This window comes from Hyperolius riggenbachi, chromosome 3 (assembly GCF_040937935.1).
Source record: "Hyperolius riggenbachi isolate aHypRig1 chromosome 3, aHypRig1.pri, whole genome shotgun sequence".
Taxonomy (NCBI): Eukaryota; Metazoa; Chordata; class Amphibia; order Anura; family Hyperoliidae; genus Hyperolius; species Hyperolius riggenbachi.
Window position 1 is genome coordinate 341,284,964 of NC_090648.1, and position 14,086 is coordinate 341,299,049.

A 14,086-nucleotide genomic window follows, 5' to 3' on the forward strand; every position below is an offset into this window, starting at 1 on the left:
AGCATTTTAGTAAGGGGGCTTTTTGGACCATTGTAGCCCCTTACACACTCCAATGACTTCTGGTTCACCATAAGCTTGCTGGTTAGTCTGTACCTCTGGGTGTTTCAAGCCCTACTCCATAGAGCCTAATTAATCCATGCCATGCACTGATGAGGCTCAACCAATCCAAAACAGTCTGTATACATGTTGGATTATTATGGCTTTGTACAAATTAACAAGCTGACACATCATTGCATTCCAGTGGATCTGGAGTTGTGTTTAGCTTCTTATGTCAACAATGGTTAATTTGCATGTATTCAGCAGTGATGCACTAGGAGACATCTCGGAGCTCTCTCCAACCTGAATTATCGCAAATTCTTTCAGTTTTAAGAAAGCAAACTTTTGTTTTCCATAGCATTTTAGTAAGGAGGCTTTCAGGACCATTGTAGCCCCTCACACACTCGTAGTCCCTTACACACTCCAATGAGTTCTGGGTCACTATGAGCTTGCTGGTTAGTCTGTGACACTCCAATGAGTTATGGTTTACCATGAGCTTGCTGGTTAGTCTGTACCTCTGATTAAATCAGTAAACTTGACTTCTACCATTTAATCGCTGTGTGAAACATTCTAGCATAGTCTGATCTCTATTTAAAGTGACACTGAAGTGAAAAAAATCCCTGAAAAACGTATGATATAATGAACTGTATGCGTAGTATGGATAATAATAGAACATTTGCAGCAAAGAAAAGATTCTTGTGTTTTTATTTTCATTGATATAGCTTTATTTTTATAATATTGCATAATTCTCTAATATTTGCATCATTGCATCATTCTCTGTATTTTTAAACTATAAAACAGAGCAGAGCTAATGACCCTTTGAACTTTCCTTCAGTAAAACCTTAACCACTTAAGCCTATCTGGACGATTATGTTCGTCCAGATAGGCTGCGCTGCTGTCAGTGTGCGGTGCGGTGGAAGTATAGTTCCCATTCACCGAACTAAGTCCCCGCAGAAAAAACGACGGTCTCTCATCAGAGACCGCGGTATTTCTGAAAAAAAAAAGTTCTCCGTCCTCTTTCTAGTTCCTGGAAGCGTGATCAGACGCTTCCAGGACTTTTTTGACTGTGGCCATCTTGTGGCCAAATAGTAAACTACACTCACATGTATTTTTTTAATAAATAAATACATTGTATTATATTTAAAAACTTCCCACACCAAAAATTACCCAAATAAAATGTTTAATAAAAAAAAAATTAAAAAATTACAATAAAAAAAAACAACAACATAAATAGTTACCTAAGGGTCTGAACTTTTTAAATATGCATGTCAAGAGAGTATGTTAATATAATTTTTTTAATTATAGGCTTGTAAATAGTGATTGGCGGAAATTGAAAAAATGCAAATTTATTTCCAAATAAAATATCGGCGCTATAAATTGTGATATGGACATAATTTAAACGGTTTAATAACTGGGACAAATGTGCAAATAAAATACATGGGTTTTAATTACAGTAGCATGTATTAATTTAAAACTATAATGGCCAAAAACTGAGAAATAAGGATATTTTTCCATTTCTTTCTTAATCTTCCTGTTAAAATGGATTTAGAATTAATTACTTCTTAGCAAAATGTACCCTCCAAAGAAAGCCTAAATGGTGGCGGAAAAAACAAGATATAGATCATTTAATTGTAATAAGTAGTGATAAAGTTATTGGCGAATAAATGGGAGGTGAAAGTTGCTCAGATTCAAAAAATTAACAACCCTGTGGGCTTAAGTGGTTAAACAAACAAAAAACAGAGAGAGACAGGTTAAGATAAGTGCTTCAGAAAACAGCACTTTAGCCGACCAAGATTGGTCGTAGAGCCCAGAGAAACTCTTTTGCATAGATAAGAACTGAAGCTTCTTAACTCTTCCTGTACTGGAAACAATATGAGACTCATATCTGTGTTACTAATATTTTATTTCTTAGCTGTAGTACACCTACAAATCATTATCTCATACGATTTAAGCCATTAGGAGGGACAGTTAAGTGACAAGGCTGTCCCCTGTATTTTTTTTTTTTTTTTTACATTTCAGCCTGCCAGCACCGATTGCGGCTGGTAGGCTGATCATGGTTCCCCGCTTTGCTTACCCGCAGGGAACGCGCTTATCTAGCGTGCGTTCCATGCTAACCCCGCCTCCCGCACTATGACGCCAATCAGTGTTAGATGGTCCCGAGAGCGCCACTCTTTCACCGCTGATTGTTAGGTGGTCGGAAGAGGCTATTCAGTGGCTGGGAGACCAGGGTTCGAATCCTGGTTAGGGTCAGTACCTATTCAGTAAGGAGTCAAGTCAAGACTCCCTAACACTGCAGGGTGGCCTCTTGAGCATGTCCTTAGTGGCTGCAGCTCTTGATCCCTTTGAGTCAGACAAGAGAAAAGTGCTATACAAATGTTCAGATATTATCAGATATAATGTTAAGAGATTGCTCTGCTCTTTACTGTCTATGATTAGGAAGCAGATAGCATGTGAAGTTCATTAGATATTTGGCTGTTTCCTGTCCTCGTTTAAATAATGAAAGATATCTCCAAAAGTTATTTCATGTGGTGTTCCACAGTCTTTTGCCATAGCGTATATATCCTAATCTAATGAAGCCTCATTTAAATATTCACTTCTCTGTGTGCATGCATCTGATAACAATAGAGCGATAATTGCCACATTGAAAAGACCTGAAGAAATAATTGTTACAGTGGCTTGCAAAAGTATTCGGCCCCCTTGAAGTTTTCCACATTTTGTCACATTACTGCCACAAACATTAATCAATTTTATTGGAATTCCATGTGAAAGACCAATACAAAGTGGTGTACACGTGAGAAGTGGAACAAAAAATCATACATGATTCCAAACATATTTTTTTAATCAATAACGGCAAAGTGGGGTGTGCGTAATTATTTAGCCCCCTTTGGTCTGAGTGCAGTCAGTTGCCCATAGACATTGCCTGATGAGTGCTAATGACTAAATAGAGTGCACCTGTGTGTAATCTAATGTCAGTACAAAAACAGCTGCTCTGTGACGGCCTCAGAGGTTGTCTAAGAGAATATTGGGAGCAACAACACCATGAAGTCGAAAGAACACACCAGACAGGTCTGGGATAAGGTTATTGAGAAATTTAAAGCAGGCTTAGACTACAAAAAGATTTCCAAAGCCTTGAACATACCATGGAGCACTGTTTAAACGATCATTCAGAAATGGAAGGAGTATGGCACAACTGTAAACCTACCAAGACAAGGCCGTCCACCTAAACTCACAGGCCAAACAAGAAGAGCGCTGATCAGAAATGCAGTCAAGAGGTCCATGGTGACTCTGGATGAGCTGCCGAGATCTACAGCTCAGGTGGAAGAATCTGTCCATAGGACAACTATTAGTCGTGCACTGCACAAAGTTGGCCTTTATGGAAGAGTGGTAAGAAGAAAGCAATTGTGAACAGAAAAGCATAGGAAATCCCGTTTGCAGTTTGCCACAAGCCATGTGGGGGACACAGCAAACATGTGGAAGAAGGTGTTCTGGTCAGATGAGACCAAAATGGAACTTTTTGGCCAAAATGCAAAACGCTATGTGTGGCGGTAAACTAACACTGCACATCACTCAGAACACACCATCCCCACTGTCAAATATGGTGGTGGCAGCATCATGCTCTGGGGGTGCTTCTCTTCAGCAGGGACAGCGAAGCTGGTCAGAGTTGACGGGAAGATGTATGGAGCCAAATACAGGGCAGTCTTGGAAGAAAACCTCTTGGAGTCTGCAAAAGACTTGAGACTGGGGCGGAGGTTCACCTTCCAACAGGACAATGACCCTAAACATAAAGCCAGAGCAACAATGGAATGGTTTAAAACAAAACATATACATGTGTTAGAATGGCCCAGTCAAAGTCCAGCTCTAAATCCAATCGAGAATCTGTGGCAAGATCTGAAAACTGCTGTTCACAAGCGCTGTCCATCTAATCTGACTGAGTTGGAGCTGTTTTGAAAAGAAGAATGGGCAAGGATTTCAGTCTCTAGATGAACAAAGCTGGTAGAGACATACCCTAAAAGACTGGCAGCTGTAATTGCAGCAATAGGTGCTTCTACAAAATTTTGACTCAGGGGGCTGAATAATTACGCACACCCCACTTTGCAGTTATTCATTTATAAAAAATGTTTGGAATCATGTATGATTTTCGTTCCACTTCTCACATGTATACCACTTTGTACAGGGGCGGAGCTTGGGGGGGTCGGGGTAGGACAGGTGCCCCCGGGCGCTGGATCCCTAAGGGCGCCCAGCGCTATGTCCTTTTTTTTTTTTTAAACAAAATCTTCTCCCTTGCTTGGAAGTCAGGGGCAGGCTCACACGCCACCGCGCAGCATCCATAACATGTGGAACGCAGAGCCAGCCGCTGGAGCCAATCGCTGGTGAGGAGGAGGCTCCGAGGCAGGCAGGGAAGTGTGTGCGAGTGTGGAGGGGGCGGGGTAGAGCGGACCAAACAATCTGAGTTGTCTCTGCAGATGCTGCTTGCCCAATGCCACTGACGTAGGAATCAGTATAGCAGCCGAAGCGGCTGCTATGGAACTACAAGGGGGCCTCTTGTGTGATGTGGGGGGTCTGTAGCGGGCTCCGAAGTGAATATCATCTGTATTAACGGTAGGAGCTACGAGCTGAAGTCTCCACTCTTCAGCATGCACCCAGACTCAGGCTGTCCCACCCCTCTTCCTATCTGTGTTTCCTCACACAGCATGTAGCCGTGCACAGAAGTTCAGAAAACCTGAGGTTCAGCGACTGGCCCCAGTGAAGATAGTACTCTGGTCTGCGGCTGCTTGATTTATGGCCTGACTTGTCAGGTCAGTGTCTGTGTGTCAATGGAGCAGGGGGAGGGAAGCAGCCCGGACAGCACAGGAGTGTCTCAGTGAGTCTGTGATTCACTGTGCAGAGGTGATCACATTCACTGGGCCTGTGTGCAGTTCATGTGCAGAGGTGGGAGACACAAACCATCAGCACTGTTTTTCACAAAATGGGGGAAAAAGAGTGCCCTATATGCTGTATGTAGGTAGTCAGTCAAATAGTGTCTACTGTCTAGGCTTCAGAGTAGTATTGACATGTACAAAATTATTCATAATGTTGTTTTCAATGATTTGGAGCAAAACTTGAATGTTACACATGCTGATTGTGTGTGGGGGCTAACACACCCTTCTCACCACCTCTGCCGCTGCGCATAGCGCTCCATTCTACTGATATCAAAAGTATTGGAGAGCTGGAACATGATGTGGAGTGCAAGGGGCAGAATTAGTGACAAGGGTTTGTTAACTTCCCCCTGCCACAATCCGCATGTGTAACATTCAAGTTCTGCTCCAAATCATTCAATACACCATTCTGAATAATCGCAAACATGACTCCAGGGTCTCCTGGCTTTTATTTTCCTGACCAGTCCCCAGAAGCACCCGCAGCTGTGAAAGAGAGCATTTTCACTGGGCCTGTGTGTGTGTCCCTGGGACAGTATGGGCTAGTGCACACCAAACCCCTCTATCAGATCCGCCAAACGCTAGAGGTTTTTGAGGCAGATTTCAGAGCGATTCCTAGGCATGTTTAGGCCGGTTACACATTACAACGCGTGCAGGAGAACGGCTCCTGCACGCGTTACGGCGTGTCATCTGGAATCTACGGTGCGACGCTGAGTAGTGGCGGTAGTATCAATTAACCCGACGGGGAAACGCCGATTCCCGACTATAAAATGCGCCAGGATGCATCGTATCGAAACACAGCGTCGGGTGTGAAAGGTAAAATGAAAGTCTATGGACTTTCCTTTTACCTTGGTTAATGCAAAGTATAGACTTTGCGTTAAAACGCTGAAAAGGGCTCTGGTGTGAAAGACCTTAGAGAGATTTTCTAAACATGCCTTGCGTTTTTTGGAGCGTTTTTGTGTAGCAGATGTCATATTGTTACAGTAACTGAACAGCTACTGTAACAAAAACGCCTGGAAAACCACTCTGATCTGGCATTTTTCAGAGCGTTTTTCCTATACTTAACATTGAAGGCCGAAACGCTTTAGAAATCCAAAAAATGCTGCAGCCCGGGAGTTTGCGTTTCTGGAAAAAACGACCCGCTCTGGTGTGCACCAGCCCATTCACTTTCATTAGCCAAGCGGTTTTCCCCCTGCAAGCGCTTAAAAAAAACGCTGCAGAACCGCTCTGGTGTGCACTAGCCCTATGTTCATGATGTATAATGTCTTTTGCAGTTGCTCTTTAAGAGTACCTGTGCTTTACTCTTAACATTTTCTGCACACTGATTCCAAAAGCATCCGTTCCATAGCTTGCTAATATTGTTAAATCTGTAAGTGCCCGCCTGTCTTCAGCCACACTCCTGCTCCACATTTTCAGTCATGAATGAGCACATTTGTACTCAACATGTATGAGTTCATGAACTGCATATGCTCTGTAAAAAGAAGCACTTGCACACATCTTCTTTTGTTTATACGTGAAAGAGGAGTTCCTTTTACTGAGCATGCACAGTTAGTGAACCCATGCATGCTTCGTACAAATGCGCTTATTCACAGCTCAGACTGTAGTGCAGGATTGGATCTGAATATGGGAGGGCATTTACAGGCAGTCAAGAGAATCGGAAATAACAAGAAATGAGAGGCATTCTGGAGGACACAGAGCGCACAAAGGTAAGTACCTTTAAAGAGTCACTTAAAGGGAAGGTTCAGGCAGCGCTTAAAAAAAAGAAATATCCAAATCCACTTACCTGGGGCTTCCTCCAGCCCGTGGCAGCCAGGCTGTGCCCTCGGTGCCGCTTCGCAGGCTCCAGGTGGTCTCCGGTGGCCGACCCGACCTGGCCAGGCCGGCTGCCAGGTCGGGCTTCTTCTGCGCTCCACAATGCGTGTCATTGGTGCGCGCTGACGTCATCCGACGTCCTCCGGGCTGTACTGCGCAGGCGCAGTAGTTCTGGCACAGCCTGGCTGCCACGGGCTGGAGGAAGCCGCAGGTAAGTGGATTTAGATTTTTTTTTTTTTAAGTGCTGCCTGAACCTTCCCTTTAAGTCATGAAAAAAAGAGTTTTACTCACCTGGGGCTTTCTTCAGTCCCCTGCAGCCGATCGGTGCCCTTGCCGTGTCTCTCTGATCCTCCCGTCCCCACCGGCGACCACTTCCGGTTTTGCCGTCAGGACCCGACAGGCTGGGAACGCGAGTGATTCTTCGCGTTCCCAGCCAGGCCAGGAGGTCGCAATAGCAGCATAGGGGGCAATATTTTGGCTGGGAACGCGAAGAATCACTCGCGTTCCCATGCCTGTCGGGTCCTGACGGCGAAACCGGAAGTGGTCGCCGACGGGGACGGGAGGATCAGAGAGACACGACGAGGGCACCGATCGGCTGCAGAGGGCTGAGGGAAGCCCCAGGTGAGTAAAACTCATTTTTTTCATGACTTAAGGTTCACTTTAAAGGGTCACTTAAGCCAACTGAAAAAAATGAGTTTTACTCACCTGGGGCTTCTATCAGCCCCCTGCAGCTGTCCGGTGCCCACGTAGACTTGCTCCGATGATCCTGGCCCCGCCGGCAGCCACTTCCGGTTTCGGCAACAGGAGCCGACAGGCTGGGTATGCGAGTGATTCTTTCGCGTTCTTGGCCTTAATAGCGCCCTCTATGCTGCTATAGCATATAGTATATAGCAGGGGTCGGTAACCTATGGCTCGCGAGCCATATATGGCTCTTTTCACCACTGCATGTGGCTCTCTGGCTCGCTAAAGTATGTGTGAAGGAGCGGCCAGAGAGCCTGTGTTTACTTTTAGTCAGAGCGCCGCCTCCGTGCCCGGCCTTTATATTTGCATGCGTGCCTCCTTCATCGGCACCGCATCCCGCCTCCTTACACATTGCACGCTGAGCGCTGCCTCCTCCAGCCGCCGTGGCCAGCGTACTGTAGCTCCGCCCCCATGGTGACGCGGCGTGCAGAAACTGGAGGCCGGAGAGTGTTGCGGCCAGTTACGTCAGCCGAGCCTGCACTTTAGGACTCCGCGGTGAAGCTGACTGGAAGCTGCCTGGACTGGTAAGTGTGAACCGCTGTCTTTCGTGCATTACCTGGTGAAAAGCTGTCTCTTATGTGCATTTACTGGGTAAAGGCTGTCTGTCATTTCATGCATTTACTGGTGGAAGGCTGTCTCTTATGTGCATTTACTGATGGAAGGCTGTCTGTCATTTCGTGCATTTACTGGTGAAAAGCTGTCTCTCATTATGTGCATTTACTGGGGAAAGGTTGTCTGTCATTTTGTGCATTTCCTGGTGAAAAGATGTCTCTTATGTGCATTTACAGGTGACATATTGTACGGCTCTCACGGAAATTTCATTTTAAAATATGTCGTGTTTATGGCTCTCTCAGCCAAAAAGGTTCCCTACACCTGTTATATAGCATATAGCAGCATAGAGTGCGTGTTGCAGCTTAAACGTTTGGATTAAGTGAGTGCATACCTGTCTATGGACTGCTGTGTATTTTGATAACGCTTGGACAGCTCATTGCTATACAGGAGCAACTTAAGTCTACTTCACTGCTGCTTTTTTATATCATGTAGCCTTTTGCTTATTCCTTTGTATGACTCTCAGCTGGAGGAGCTCACAATATAATCCTACAATAGCCATAGTGTAATGTCCTCAGTGTTCTCCTCAGAAATTTTTTCCTGCCGGGTGGCATGAAAAAGTAGGCGGGTGAGCCGAGATGAAAGAATGCAGGGCCGGTGCTTCTCTGCACATTTCTGCTTACAGCATAGGAGGAGGCAAGCCGATGACAGCCGAGTGCTCATCAAAACTAGCTGGGTGGAGCAGCAGGCTAAAAGAGCGTGGGGAGAACACTGGTCCTACCGTATTATTATTAATATTATTATTATTATGTACTAGTAGACCCAGCCCGTTTAAAAACGGGCTCTAGGTCTACGGCCGCCGCCAGTGCGCAGGCGCGCACACGCTGCACATGCGACCGCCGCACGCAGAGCGCGAGCCCGGTGCAGGCGCGCGACCGCCCACCTCGCTCGCCCGTCCAGCTCCCTGGTCCCAGCTGTCAGTTACTGCGCACATGCGCAGTAACAAAAATCCTGGGACACGGACAAAACTGCTGGATGCAGCGACAGTCAGCTTTTATTAGGTAGTATTTATATAGCACTGACATCTCCTGCAGCACTTTACAGCGTACATAGTCATGTCACTAGCTGTCCTCAGAGAAGCTCACAATCTAATCTCTGCCATAGGTTTAGCTCCACCCAAGCCATGCTCACATTATGATGCATGGTAATGCCTATTTTTTTGTGTCTCGCAGGACTGTCCGGGGTAGGGCGCAAAAACTTTCTTTGTCCCCGGGCGCTGAAAACCCTAGCTACGCCTCTGACTTTGTATTAGTCTTTCACGTGGAATTCCAATAAAATTGATTCATGTTTGTGGCAGTAATGTGACAAAATGTGGAAAACTTCAAGGGGGCCGAATACTTTTGCAAGCCACTGTATGTGTTATCTCTATATTTTTTTACTACTTGCAGTGATATCTGCCATGAGCTGCTAGGACATGTCCCTCTCTTTGCTGACCCAAGCTTTGCTCAGTTTTCTCAAGTAAGTCTTAAGCCCTTACTTACATTTAGACAAATTCATGTAGTTCAAAATAGCAAACTTTCTAATGTCTGTTACTAGGAAATCGGATTGGCTTCCCTTGGTGCTCCAGATGAATACATTGAAATGCTGGCTACAGTAAGTAAAAAAAATGGTTTACACAGTCAAAATTGAAATAGTTATTTTATTGTGTTTTTGTTTTCTTCCATCAATTCCCTTATAAATTAATCAACATAATAATGCCTTTTGCCATCAGCTAAAATACTGTATTTTACCAATTACAAACATCTAAGGACTTCATCACAGCAATCAGCTCATAAGATAATCATTTTTCAGCAGGAAATCCAGTTTTATCTGCTTGCCATTTTTAGTAAATCTACTGCTGTATTTATAAACTAGCACTCTAATCACCAGTTTAAATCACAAAGCAGCATTAAGTGCTTTGAAAGTGGAGCACACCAGGGACTACAGTGGTTGTATTTGTTCCAAAAAACTCTGTTCACTAGTTTGATGTGGATCTCCAGACAAAGATATTTGGGCAGAATGTAAAGGTGCCCATACACTGGCAGATGGCCAGCAGATTTGATCATCAGATAGATCCCTCTCTGAGTTGAGATGGTGTATAATGATGAATAATCTTGTGGTTAAAGCACAGTTATTGTCTACTAATCCTAATCTTTTTTTTTTTTACTTTAACTCCACAAGGTATATTGGTTTACTATTGAATTTGGGCTGTGCAAACAAGGGGATCAGATAAAGGCTTATGGAGCTGGCCTGCTTTCATCATTTGGAGAATTACAGGTTTGTTTGTTTTTATTTGGTAAAACAAATGATAATACGAAATTCTATTGCATTTACTAGAACAATGAAGCAAAGGAAGGTTGAATTGTATCAGATCAACTGCATTGTTTAAACACCGAAAAGTTACGTTAACTGTATGAAATGAATGATTTGTCTGCATTTTAATGAATACGAAAACATGATACATTTTGAACATTAACCACTTTACCCCCAGCCGTACGGATTTCTCCGTCCGTTTTTCCACCCTGTTACCACCAAGGGACGGAGAAATCCGTACCTGACGCCACTCGCTCGCTCGTCCGCGCGTCCCCGCGCTCCTGCACACCGCCGCCCGCTCGCCCGGAGATCAATGAACGGGGAAAACCTTTCCCATTCGTTGATCTAAGCCCCCCCCCGCGATGATCAGCTGCTTCTACGAGAAGCAGCGCGATCATTGTGAAAAAAAAGTTGCCCAGCCTCCCTGAACTTCCTGCAAGCGTACTTCCTGTACGCTTGCAGGTCGCATAAACAAAACTCACTGTGGCCATCTTGTGGCCAAATAGTAAAACTGCACCCTAAAGCATTTTTCATATACAAATACATTAGTTAAACATTAAAAATTAACTCATTACCTCCCACACTCCCCAATTTTTATTTTTTTTTTGTAATTAAAAAAAATACAATTAAAAAAAATACATATATAGTTACCTTAGGGACTGAACTTTTTAAATATTTATGTCAAGAGGGTATAACACTGTTACTTTATAAACTATGGGCTTGTAATTAGGGATGGACGCAAAACTGAAAAAAATGCACCTTTATTTCCAAATAAAATATTGGCGCCAAACATTGTGATAGGGACATAATTTAAACGGTTTTATAACCGGGACATATGGGCAAATACATTTCATGGGTTTTAATTACAGTAGCATGCATTATTTAAAAACTATAAAGGCCGAAAACTGAAAAATAATACATTTTTTCCCACATTTTTCCTATTTTCCCATTAAAACACATTTAGAATAAAATAATTCTTGGCATAATGTCCCACCTAAAGAAAGCCTAATTGGTGGTGAAAAGAACAAGATATAGTTAATTTCATTGTGATAAGTAATGATAAAGTTATAGACGAATGAATGGAAGGAGCGCTGAAAGGTGAAAATTGCTCTGGTGCTCAAGGGGTAAAACCCCTCAGTGGTGAAGTGGTTAAATACCTACAAATAACAGGAAACAATGTTGAAAGTGGAGTCAACCAATACATCCATCAGCAGGTTGTAATTTGATATGCTGATTTCAGCTAATACACAAATCACTGGTGATTATTTGAAAGCTTTTGGTTTATTGCATAAGTATAATTATTCAAGTGAACTTCATGCAATAAAATCTATATAATTAATACTATAATTTGAGCACTACATTGAAACAGACAGCAGGCACTACAATATGTTATGGCATGCATTAAGGACCATAATGGGTATGCTCTGAGACACTCTTTGTACAGAGTTTAGGTACCAGTATGGCAATGCCTGCATCTTTCAGCTGGATATGCTGAGGGTGTGGCTAAACACTCTTTTTTCCAATTTAATTTTTATTTTAGAATCAAGATACAACAAACATTAGGAAGCATATGTGGGTACTGTATACATACAGAAGGAAAATGATATACAATTATAGGTATAAAAAGTACTACACGTCACCAGCCACTGCCCATAAATATGGGTGGCTAGGGAGCTGCAGACCCTCCAGTGAATGGAGCAGGGGTCATAGACCAACCAATCACATTGCTAAAATTGTAAATTATTGGGCTATCATCCTTAATTAGTAAAACAGTTTCAGTGATAATGAGATATAAATACTACATATGACATAATCAGTAGTACCCCAAAAATTCACATGAATGTAGTATCAAGATCTGGGTTTAAGTGAAACAAGAGTGAAGATTAAAGAATGTAGTTTTGTCTAAAGTTATAGATAGTGATCAATCATTGAAGTCATTAGATTAAGTAAGTACAAGAAGCCATAGAACCAAAAATATGAACCAGTAACAATACCACTTATATACATCAATGATATTGATATGTAATAAGAAATATAACCACTTCCTGTTATGTTTAAGTGACTATAGGAGTTAGATATTATTTAGCCCATAAGTATTAAAAATGACACTTGGACTTTGGTATCAAGAGGTTATTGATGGCTTTAATATGGATTGTTTCACTAGAAGAGTGGGGGGTTAAAACAGACTGGGGGGGTCAGACAAAAAGTCAGTATCTATATCATTGGTGATAAGAGAGTTCGGAAAGGATGCATTGTCCCCAGTTCTAATAATGATCTGATGTAGCTCAGACTGCTGGAAATATCATTAGAAACAGAGGCATCCATCGACTAAGCCAATAGAAAAGCATTAATCCCAGAAATACAGTAATACTCTCTAGAAAAAGGTATAGATGAGCATTTCATAGCTTTCTCTTCAGGTGGAAGATTTCAACTCATTAAATTTCCATTCCCATGATTAAGTTGGGTCTAGTAAGAAAGTGATTTCTTGACCACAATTAGACAAGCTTGCATCCCAGAGGGCTCATTTCAGACTTCAAAATTCAATCAGTGATTAATCCATTAGCTGTTTTTTTTTTTCATAACAAATACAGTAGCGTCTCGGTTATCTGGCATTGACAGGAATCGGCTGATGCTGAATAAGTGTGATCAATATTAAAAATAGGCCAAACTAATACAGTACTATTCCCCACTCTATATAAATACCATGAACTCTGTATTCAGTGTTAAAATACCATAATTGAAAGTACATTAAACTTGGGGGAGCCATGGAACCCAGACTTTAACCTATTGTAGTTCCTGGACGTAGAAACTACGTCCAGGAACCATGCGCGCTCCCGCGGCCGATCGCGCGCGTTCACGCGCGCTCCCGGCCTGAGGTTCGTTAGCCAGGTAATCAGTGAATCGGGCTATGGTGCCCGATCACTGATTCCTCTCCCCCGCTGAAAAAGCGACAGCTTCTCTCGGAAGCTTCGCTTTTTATGGCTGTAGCGTCCCCCATGCGTCTCTCTAAGCGTATGTTACGCTTAGAGTGACGTCATGTAAACAAACTCATGGCCGCCATCTTGTGGCCAAAAATTAATACTACAGCTAAAAGTAAAAAAAATAAAAATCAACACACATTTATGTTATAAACCTATTGTTTACATCCCACCCTCCCAAAACTACCCAAATAAAATGTTTAACCACTTCGCCCTATCTGGACGGATATATCCGTCCAGATGGGCACTGCTGCTGCAGCCGTGTGGTGCGGGCGATCGGGCGCGCGCCTGCGCGCGCTCCCGCTGCCTCCCGCTGCCCCCCCGATCAGTGAATGGGAATATAATTCCCATTCACCGATCTAAGTCTCCGGCAGAAATGCCGACGCTTTCTCATCAGAGAGCGCGGTATTTCTGCCCCCAGGAAACATCACCTTCTTCTTATAGTTCCTAGATGCGAGATCGTTCGCATCTAGGAATTTTTTGAATGTGGCCATCTTGTGGCCAAATAGTAAACTGCACCCACATACCTAAATTAAATAAAAAAATACATTATATTACATCTAAAATTAGCTATTTAGCTCCCAAACTAAAATGACCCAAATACATTTTTGTATTTAAAAAAAAATAAAAAAAATTACAATTAAAAAAAAAAAACTACATAAATAGTTACCTAAGGGTCTGAACTTTTTAAATATACATGTCAAG

General features: G+C 43.0%; 1 protein-coding gene across 1 annotated transcript in view; it reads left to right on the plus strand.

Annotated features, from left to right (window-relative positions):
- The window catches only part of PAH (phenylalanine hydroxylase), a 120,880-nt gene that overhangs the window by 91,997 nt on the left and 14,797 nt on the right, over positions 1-14,086 (plus strand). The window contains exons 8-10 of the mRNA XM_068276940.1: positions 9,500-9,569; positions 9,648-9,704; positions 10,272-10,367. Coding sequence (XP_068133041.1) covers positions 9,500-9,569; positions 9,648-9,704; positions 10,272-10,367 — 223 coding nt within the window. The remainder of the gene's footprint in view (positions 1-9,499; positions 9,570-9,647; positions 9,705-10,271; positions 10,368-14,086) is intronic.